The sequence below is a fragment of the Calypte anna genome, chromosome 28, assembly GCF_003957555.1.
Source record: "Calypte anna isolate BGI_N300 chromosome 28, bCalAnn1_v1.p, whole genome shotgun sequence".
Taxonomy (NCBI): Eukaryota; Metazoa; Chordata; class Aves; order Apodiformes; family Trochilidae; genus Calypte; species Calypte anna.
This window is the reverse complement of record NC_044273.1, coordinates 303,685-314,467: the sequence shown is the minus strand read 5'-3', so window position 1 is coordinate 314,467 and position 10,783 is coordinate 303,685. Positions and strand designations below refer to the sequence as shown.

Genomic DNA, 10,783 nt, shown 5'->3' with positions numbered 1-10,783 from the left:
ATAAGCCATAACAAACGTAGAAAGAAACACTAGCCTTTTGATCTTCGTATTTAGCAGTTCTCTTGTGCTAAGAATCCACCACTGAGAAGTGCAGAGCTCTATCAGAGGAACTTGCCTACAGCACAGTAACTCTTCTGCTTCCAAATAGAGAGATTAAAGCATCTTGGGTGACAAATTCAGTTCATGAAAAAAAACAAGTGTAGTTCTACTAAGAGAGCTCAAAGGGAGCTGTGTTGTCTCAACTTAAATGTGAATTTGGTCCCTTCACTTTAAAGCTATTCTTAGGAGCCTAAAAGTAGAAACGTTACAGTAAGGTGCTTCACTGACAGTGTTATAAAGGACAAATTGCCTCATTATAGAAGCCAAAAATATGGTAACTTTATGATGGAGGTAGCATTAGGGCAAACTGCTCTGTATTTGACTTCTGTGATTGAACCATGAGATCACTGTCAGTAGTTAAAAATAAGCTGTATGTTAAAAAACTTCCCACAGACCCTAGCATTTCCACAGGTAGATAAATCAGCGGATCTACTTCAATAAATATTTCTTATAAGGCCTGTTTATTTGGTTAAAAAAGGTAAGTGTGGGGACATCCTCCCAAGTTTGTTGGTCTTTTTTTTTTTTTAAAGCACATATGTAATTATATCCAAACTGTAGTTATTACAGTTTCAAATAAGCTGAGAAAAAAAAAAATCTTCTGAAATATTTTAAGAATCTCTATTGACTTGACCAGAACAATAAAGCAACATAAAATTATAACAGATGTCTATGGACGCAGAGGCTGTCAATTCCAAAATCTGACATCCAAACTAATGGATCACCTAGAAGGTTATTTCATCATTTTGGTTTAACTGCTGAACATTTTTCCTAAGAATGCAGCTAGGCCAATTTTTTTATTTCTATATATTTTTTTAGAAGACTTTGAATTGCTTTGTGTAAACAACATCACTACAATGATGTTCAGTGCCCCTATAAAAGCAGGTGTCCTCTCCATAGTGACACCCTTTGGTCATCTGGACAAACTAAGTGATCATAAACTGACCAACTACTTACTGCAGTGAGAATTCTGTTCTACTTTAGTGACTTGTGTATCTCTGAATTTTCAGTGGTTTTCCTGCTCACTGATACAGGTGTACTGAAAAAAAACGTAGCAATCCAAAGGAAGGAAAAGGACGTGGGGACACACAGCACTACGGGGACGCTGTTCTGGGCAGTGGTGTTTCCTGACTCTCCTTCCTCCCTAAAAGCTGGATCCTCAAGGCTTTCTCAGTCCCAGATTTAGAGCAGAAGCGAAGGGGTTGCACAAGCTGGGCAGAGGAGGCACGTTAACTGCACTGCTCCGTTCCCCTCCCCTCTACACAGAGGAGTGCAGCACAGCAGCTCAAGTAAACCACACTTTATGGTGAAGCTTGAAGAACAAAATTCATTCAACACTTGAGTAGACATCATCTAAAACGGAGACACGAGAGAACTAAACACACTAAGCTGCTTTGATCCTGCTCATGTTTACAGCTTTGCTGATGTTGTCACCTCCTCATTTGAAGGAACTGTACTTGTCTCTGCCAGCTTACACAAAGCAAACAGCACCAGGAGTTTTCTGTATCTCCTGTGAAATGTCTCTATCTGCAAATGCTTAGCAGGTTTAACCTGGGATTAGGCTTGTGGCTGGCTTCCCACACAGGGGTGAATTCCATTCAGAGTGGATATCTGGGAGGCAAATGTAACTTACTGAGAAGGAATAAAAACTTCTTAATAAACCAACAGACTGGAAAAGACCAAGTCTGAATAAAGCCTTCAAGAAACTTTAATGTTGACAAAACTTAAATTATTTACATACTAAGAAAACTCATTTGATTTTTTTTTTCCCATTCTGTACAACACAACTAAAGCCCATCTTCAGAGAAGTTTGGAGGTGGTCTTCAACCACAATCAGGACAGTTTTACTATTAAGTAGGCATTGTCTCATTTTTAGAGTGAACCTCCACAGTCTTGCAGAGAATTAAGACTGCCCATGTGCAATTTTGGATGCAGCCTCATAACAAGCATGTTTAACAGCCATACCTTGACCTGGTAAGAGCCTTCTTGGAGTGCCAGATAAAAGCAAGAGAAAGAAAAAAAAGAGGAGAAAAGAATAGGTGTGAAGTACAGGCCACACAACTTCCCTTTCAGGAGAAAATACCACGAAAAACGAAAGTGATTCTAGAGCTAAAAGTGACAAACCAGTAATTAAAACAACACCAACCATCCACCAGCTGGTAAAATTTCCTGAAAAAAAAGATAATTGGCTTAACATTCAAAGTCCTGTAAGCTGATCAAGTCCTGATGTATCATCCTGCCCTCTCATAATGAGCCTTTTCAGAGCCCCAGCAGCCGAGGTGACTGATGTGCAGCCTGGCTTGGGCAGGAGGTGGCAAGGGGGGTGAGGTCACCACCGGAACAGCGGCAGAAGCAAAGGGCAGTTTCTGCTCAAGTGCTAAGGATTCACATACAAACAAGTTCTCTCTTATTTTGTGAAAATGAGTTGAGTTGGGGATGCCAGAGCCAACAGGTCCATTTGAAAAGAGAGCCCAGCTGAAGCCTGGCAACAGCATCACTGCTCCTGCTGTTCCTATTCCCAACTGGCGACTCAGCTCTGAGGCGAAGGGACCCTGACCACAAGGGGATCAATGAAATAGCTTTCTCTTCCTTTTTCTTTTTAAACACAGGCAGATAAACTTCTCATCTTGTCACTGTATTTGTCTCTGATCAAATAATGTAAAAAGGGAATGGTGTTGTCCAACCTGCACATTCACAAACCAGACTGAGCCCTTCAGAAACCCGACACACAGAACCGTGCCCTGTCCTGTCTCACAATCCTCTTCATCATCTCCCCACGAGACCCTGCAATAGCTCCATGTCCACCATCTGTTCTCATCAGGAATTATGCCTCATCCTTCAGAAGCAGGTACCTGGGCGTGTCCTCCAAGGTTTCTATCATATCCTAAAGGACCCAAAGCATTCCCACTGCAGCCACTCCCTGTAGCACATCTCCAATACAGGCCATCAAACCCAGGGGGTTTTAAATCCAAGCATCATGTCCTAATCCAGCAACCAAGACTTCCTAGTCCTCTCTACCTTACTGAACCTACTGCATCTCATAAAAAATGCAAGAGGCATCTGGTCTGAGACAGGCCTTTGGTTTTACAAGGATTTTGTAAGCACTGCCTGAGACACAAGTATCATCTGGAAGAAAAATCTGTATTTGAAGCAGAAGGTATCCATATCTTTTTCTAAACTTCCTGAGGACTAAGAAGCCAAAACCTCTCTCCAAACAGGTATTTTCGAGGGAGAACTTCTAATGAGTGTGTGCTTGATGACATGGTAAGAAAACTGTGTAGCTTTTGGGTAGAGAAACTGCTGGCAGATTACTTGGGTTTAGGATTTAGTTTCCATTGCCCTAAGTTTCCTTTTCGGTCTTTAAAAGACGGATGCGTAGGCTATTGTTTAGGACCAAAAGTATCAAGAATAGAGACACAATTTTTTCCTTACTTCAGCTATTTATGCCAAGTATTTACTGACTGCTGGAATGGTGCAGCCCATGCACTTTTTCTGGTATCAGCTCTTAATAATTTAGCAGGATTTCTCTTTTTCCTCTTTTCCTGACTCAAGCAGCAGTGCTTTGCTCGTGCAAAGCCCCTGGTAACTATTTTCATAGTAACCATCAAAGGAAGCTGAGATCAGAAGTTTCCTAAAAGAGAAGTTTTCACACCACTACTGAAACAATATCCTGCATCTCCTTCTTATTTAGTGAAGAATGGGAGAGGGAAAAATAGGGAAGCAGTTAGATGACAGCAATGCCAGAAAGCCTCCAAGAATTGATTTAATCAAGTGGAAGCCAGGGAGCTGACAGCTGTGCATGCCTGTAATGGTCACTGATGCAAACTCATATTTCTGGTGTCATTCATGGGAAGTCTGAACCCCCACCTAAATGTTGTGATAAAACTGCAGCTCCCATTTAGTTTGAAAATTAATCTTCTATGAAATCAGATTATGGAATGTATGAAATAACAGAATGACAGGAAATTGGAAATGCTTGCAGACCCACTCTAGAGAAACAGGGCAGTGTGAGGTTAGAGGTGATGGGACACACGAGAACTTCTCTATACCATACAGTTTTTAACTCAGGAGATATTCCTCAAATCCTTCTGAATTTCTCCTTGAACACAGAAGTAGTAATTGGTTGATTTGAGAAACTAATGATAAATCGGTGGAAACATCTGGAATAGACCTGGATAAAAAGAAGCACATTTTGTGGAGGTGGAAGCTGGTTTGCTTTGTCAACAGCCCACCTGTTTCAGAGACCATCATCTTCCCAGAAGAAAGGCCATGAAAAAGGACTGGTGGGAAAAGGCCAAGGCTGGATCTATTAATAACAAAAATCCCACTTACATTTACTACACCCAGCTCAAAACAGTGGGAGGCTGCTCAGTGTGCCAAGGCTTGTCTATAGGGTGTTAAATAGTGTGCCAGTTCTAGAAATCCCAGTAACAGCATTTTTTAGACAGTGCTGAAGGTAATTAATGGAGATGGGCAGCGTGCAGAGATGCTGATGCAGACTCCTTCAGGCTGTGCAAGACTGCAGAGCCTACTGCAGGAAAATAAGTAACGATTGTGAACACAAGGCAAGGGCATCCAGGGATGGCATGATACAAGGAGGTGGCATGGAACAGCATCTGTGATTTGGAAATAAACTCTGGGACTGGTAGAGGTTCACACAAAAAAAGGAGACACTGCCATCAAACTGCCAATCACCCCATTTTTGTGTTTGCTCTACACTCTGGCAACTGAATGTTCAACACTAGACCCCAAAGTTGCCCAGGCCAGGCATCTAGTCATGCACAGTCCTTACACAGCCTTTATCCCAAGAGAAATACTCTTCAGGTTTCCTACCCAAGAGCACCTGCAGGGTTACACCAGTCTGTGGCATACAGTCTCTATGCCACAGATTTATTGTAGTGCTCTTGTTTCACAACCCTTTTTCTTCTACTTGTCTGTCAAAAGGAGTAACTTAAAACTCTGAAAGAGGAGCTACCATTCTTTAAAACACTTGTTGAAAGCTGGACACCTTGTGCAATACTTAGCAAAAAAATAACAGAAAATAAAAAACAAAACAAAATTTGAGCAAAACAAAATCAAATTTAATGTTCTTAAATGCAAAAGTAAAAACAAACAAAAAACACAAAAAAGCAAAAGAAAATTAACAGAAACAGAACAACTCAAAGTTTCAAGGCAGTCTGCAGAAAACTTGGGGGATTAATCTTTAAATCTACAAATCAAAGGGGTTTTTTTTGTTAATATCTAACTTGCAAGTAGTAAGTACTTTTCTGCTGAGTGTTCAATAAGTAAAGCTAGTTGTCAAAACAAAATCCTATTAAAATAGAAAAATCTAGCACTCATTAGAAGGGATGCGAGAAATACAATGCTCAAATGTTTATAACTGTTTTTTCTTTACAAAACAGAACTACCAAAGGAATCCAAACTATAATGATCTTTGAAAATAAGTATCTTGCTGCATTATAATGTACCAGTAAGTAGTGCACCATGCATTAAATATTTGAACAGAAGAGATTCAGTTTGATAAAGTAGCAACATATATTCACACTCTCTTTTTGGAGTTTCATTTTGACTCTGAAATCTTCCCGGAGTTTCTTTGAAACTCTTTGGTCCATTCCTATTAGAAAGTGGGCTTTAAAAATAATGTTTCTAAAACCTTAGAATTTGACAGCTTGGCCACTGCTCAAGTGTGCAACTTACCTCATCAATGGTGTTAAAAGTTACGCTGGCATGCTACTACTTACAAGACCTTGACTTGAAAAAGCCTAATCCTCGACTATATACGTAGTAATGAATATTAATTGATCAAACAATTTACTGACAACTAAAACATTAGTATTTCTCAACTTTTCTTCCATACTACCAAGTCTGGGGTAGAGAAGTTCAGGGGAATGGGTAGGAAAAACATCAACAAAAAACAAGAAAATTAATTAATTCAGCCTGATATTTTTCAGAAAATTCCAGTTTTTGCAGACAACACTCAATGGAACAAATGTTAGTCTCATAAGTGAAAGCATGCTTCAATTTTACCACCATCCAGAGGGTCTAGTTAATGCAAACTACTTAAGATTTCAGGGAATTTTTAACATGTTTTAAATGAAATAACTTAAAGGAACTTAAAATTGGTCTAACATTGTGGGATTTCAAACATTTGAACATGTCAGTTGCATCCCAGAATATAAAACCTTTTTCACTTCTCATTTAGACTAAGACAAACACTTGTGAAAATTGGCGCAAAATGAGTTTTACACTAACAAAAATGTTTCAACTTCTGTCACTCAATTATCTATTTCATACAAAAAAAGCACGAGCAAGTTATTTGTGGGACTTGTTGGTTTTGAAGGAAACCTGCAAGATTTTGTCCCCCAGGCGGTAGCCATTAAGACTTGCTATGGCCATTGCAGCTTCTTCATAGTTTGTCATGGTCACAAAACCAAAACCTTTGCACTTGTTGGTGTTGAAATCTCGAATAACTTTCACATTGGTAACCGCACCAAAGGGGCCAAACATCTGCCAGAGGATTCCCTCATCAGCATCTTGACCAAGGTTGTAGATGAAGATACACCAGCCAGAAGATGCGTTTCCTGGAACATTTACACCAGAAAGCCCACTCATGTGATCTACACCCATAGGAGAGAACCTAGCAAATAAAAAGCACAACATTTCATGTAAAAGTTCAGTTCAATCAAGCAAAATAACTTGAATGGGAAGCAACTGAGAATGAATATTTTCTACATGGACATCCAAACTGCCAGAAAAAAAAAAATGTTTCCCCATTCAAATTGACAATCAAATTGACAGCTGCCAGGAAAAAAAAGTTAAATATTCCAACTGCTTTATTACTAGGGAACTATCCTTAGAAACAGGCAGGCAACAGAACAGTTGCAAGGCAAGATTAGGTGATCACCTCCACAGGGGACCTGGATTGATCTCTGAAATTCAGTTACACTGGTAAGTGCATTCTTGGGCACCTCCTTTTTATTTTGCTTAAGGAGGTTTGCATCCCATACCTTTCTTTTCTTGCCTCTAAAATAGCATGTTGGGCAATCTTAAGCTACGGCATTTCTTTGGGGTTTGCTGGGAGGGGAGAGGAGAGGAGAAATGTGTGTGTTTTAATTTGAGGTGTACTGATTGTGTCGTGGGTTTGTGGTTTTTTTGTGGAAGAGAAAAAAAAACTACTGTCTTTTCCACCATATGGCAAAAGATACAGGCAAAAATTCCCAATATCAACAGGCTACTAGAGAAGCCTTAATCATGCTGACTCATGGCTACTAAGCAGTTAATAAAATATCAGCAATTCTTCAGTAAGTGCTCAGTAGTGCAGTAGTTGGGATGTCCCACATCTCTGGCTAGAGAATTTGTATCTCAGATGTTTATTCCTTAATGTAAAGTATGCAGATATTCCAACTGCAGTAGCTTTCAAATATCAAAACAGTAAGCCACAGTGAAATACAGTTTTACAGCTTCACTATGAATGTATGGTTTTCTTCTTATGAATTTTACACCAACTTCATACTAGAAAACTTATCTGCATTTACTGAACTGCATTTTAAAAATTATCTACTCCCTGCCTCCTACATAGTATCCCAGCAGTATTTATGCATAACAAAAAGCAAAACTGCTCTCCCTTTTCATGTCTTGCTTTGTATTAATTTCTTTTCTCCTTAAACTCAAATCTCTAGTTCCCCTTTATTGTATTTTTGGTTTCCATCCTAGAAATTCAAAGCTTCAGAATATTTTAATGCAATGCTACAGTTGCACAGCTAAGCACTCAAAGGTCAGGGAATGTGAAAGTTAAGGTAAAAAAACTCAATTTGTTCCCTTGTGCTTATGTCCGATTTAAAAATGTGAGGTCATGTGATTGTAGAAATATAATGATACTATACCAGGGGTTCCCAAACTGTGGTGTACCACTGGTGATATGCAAACCACTTAAAAGCGGTACACGTGCTGCTCTCTGCCAAGAACATGGCGGTGGCAGTTCCTGATTCTCTGCTGACCTGGAGAAAACAGGGAATGGATGTCTGGGCAGTGAACGCTGCATTAAGTGCCAAACACCTCCCCACTGACTCCTTCTTGCCCTGCAGAAAGCTAGGAGCTGTCTTTATTTTGAAGGGAGAACTCGAGGCACTGTGTGTGGGCAGGGGGGGAACAGAGCTGCGGCAGCAGACAGCGGGCAGGGAAGGTGGCTCCTGGCAGAGTGGCCCTGGGGCTGATGCACTCACACAAGAGAACCACTCAGTCACCATCTCCCCCCAAAGCTCTCTGGTGCTCAGAGCTCATATCCTCAGCCACCTGAGCTACCTGAGCAGGGGGTGTCCTGGTGGCACAGCCCCCTTCCCCTCCATCACACCCTGCTGCCTGTGCCAGGGCCCAGCTGCCTCCCTGCACTGGTGGCTTCAGGGCAGAGGGTGTCACACCTGAACACAGGGTGACACACCTGAGTTCCCACTGTAGGGACCCACTGCTGGCCAGACCCAAGCCAATCCAAGTTTGGGAGTCCTTGTACTACAGTAAAACTGAAAAAGCTGTTAAGGACATGAGAATGTGGATGAGACGCACTAAGCCATGTGACCTGATGACTATTGTGACATTCCTAATATTTATTTTGCTTTTATAGAAAAATGTTCCTGTGTTTGCATACTTTATAGGCTTACTTTTTTCTGACAGGGACCTTCAGCTCTGTGGCTTCTTTCCATTTGAGTCATGATCTGGCAGAATGTATTTATCTCAATATCTGAGAAGTTTTCATCTCAACAGATCACCAGTCTTGGGGAGCAGAAAAATCACTGAGCTCAGAATTGCACGCTGTTGGTTCCAGCAGTCAGTGTAGCTCTGAACCTGCTTGCTATAAAACCTTGGGCTCTTCCCAGAAGCCCTGAGAAAAACACAAAGGACTGGAAACACTAGTAGAAGAACAGCTGGGGGTTGAACACAGTAAAGACAACAACCTAGTTGCACATTACAGGCAAAATGATACAAATAGAAAGTACCTATACTGCATGGATACACTAATTTCCAAAGAAATTCTCCTCTCTGCCTGTTACAATTCACAAAATGTTTATAAAAAAACCCCAAACCAACCAAACAAAAAAACCCCAAAAAACTAACAGAACAACAGGGTAAAAACATCCCTAGAAGACTTCAAAAAGTAATTTTGAAAAAAAAACCCCAAAACTATTACCTTACACACAGTATCCCTCGTACCCAGATTTAACCCAGTTCTTGAGTGAGGCTACACTTTACAAGTTTACAATTAAAAGAAACCTTTTACAAAAGTTTCTGGCTTGTTAAAAACAACCATCAAAAAAAGTAATTTGCCAAGTGTCAGTAAATGTGGTACAGGATTACACCTATGTGGAAGGTTAAATTTACATTTAGATTTGCATCCATCTGGAAGCACCACACAGCACATAAGCCATGAGTGAGAGCACTCCCAGGATAAGCAGAGTAGGCTCCTGCTGCACCCCCTGATCAATCCCTATGCTTACCTTGGGCTTAAGGTCTCCACAAGAGGGACACAAATCTCTTGGTCAGCTTGGGCCAACAGCCTGGATGCAGCCAGGCACAGAGCAGCTGACACATTACACCCCTTTGTCCTATAGGAAAAGACTTTGTTGACCATACAAATTTCAAAGGACTTGTAGGTAGGAAGGTATTGCTTATTAAGGATATTTAAGACTGATATGGGGAAACCACACTAAAGGCTTCAGAGACCCAAGATGTTTCAGAGAAAATAATTCCACTAATGCTATAATCTGTACCATCTCAGTCTCACCATGCTAACTGCTACCCTCTGAAATATAATGTGCCGGGGGATACTAGGAAAAATTCCTTCCCCAAAACAGTGTCCAAGACAACAGTGGAGTTGCCATCCTGGAGGGATTTCAAAGCCATGTACCATGTAGATGTGCTGAGGGAGATGGGATACTGGTGGCCTTGGCAGTGTTGGGTTAATGATGATCTTAAAGGTAGATTTAAGTTATGACATTCTTTAGTGTGAGGCTGGTGAGACCCAGGCCCAGGTTTCTCCCAGAAGCTGTGGCTGCCCCATCCCTGGCAGTGCTGAAGGCTGGATGGGGCTTGGAGCATCCTGGGCTGGTGGGAGGTGTCATGCAGGGGGTTTGGAGCTAGATGGTCTCTAAGGTCCTTTCCAACCCATAACACTCCAGGATGAATATATGAAGTTCTTTGACAGTTCACTTAACTGCCTACAACGTGGAATTTTGTTCCTTGGGTTGGCTTCTGAGGTTTGGTGTGGAGTGCTGCAGGGAAATGAAATCTCATTTGAGGAGCTGTCTCAATTTAAAAAATTAAATTTGCCTGGGCTACATCTGAAGAGAAACAGAGAATGACTGAGGTGGGCACAGACCTCTAGAAATTCTCTAGGAAACTTTCCTGATCAAAGCAGGAACACCCAGAGCAGGTTGCTCAGGCCCAGTCCAGACAGGTTTTGAGCATCTCCAAGGTTGAACACTCTGCAGCCTCTTTGGGCAAACTGATGAATCCTCTCTAGTGTAAAACTACAGATGAGTATATAGTACTAATTCTCATTGTAGACACATTACACCTCACTGTTCTCTAAAACACTGAACTAAAGCATTATGAAAAGGTCCCAGCAACACTGCCAACAGCAGCACAGCAAAACACGAGTTATCTCAGGAGAAAATAATTTGGTATCTCAGAGGAG

General features: G+C 41.0%; 1 protein-coding gene across 2 annotated transcripts in view; it reads right to left on the bottom strand.

The window, feature by feature from the left end:
* Positions 1-5,160: 5,160 nt before the first annotated feature.
* The window catches only part of ELAVL1 (ELAV like RNA binding protein 1), a 31,432-nt gene continuing 25,809 nt past the window's right edge, over positions 5,161-10,783 (bottom strand). Inside the window, exon 6 of one of the 2 annotated variants that reach the window (XM_030466148.1) lies at positions 5,161-6,733. In XM_030466148.1, the coding sequence (XP_030322008.1) occupies positions 6,409-6,733 (325 nt within the window). In that variant the 3' untranslated portion in view covers positions 5,161-6,408. Of the gene's footprint in view, positions 6,734-7,893; positions 8,094-10,783 lie in introns of those variants that run through there. The other variant, XM_030466149.1, reaches the window with a different exon arrangement.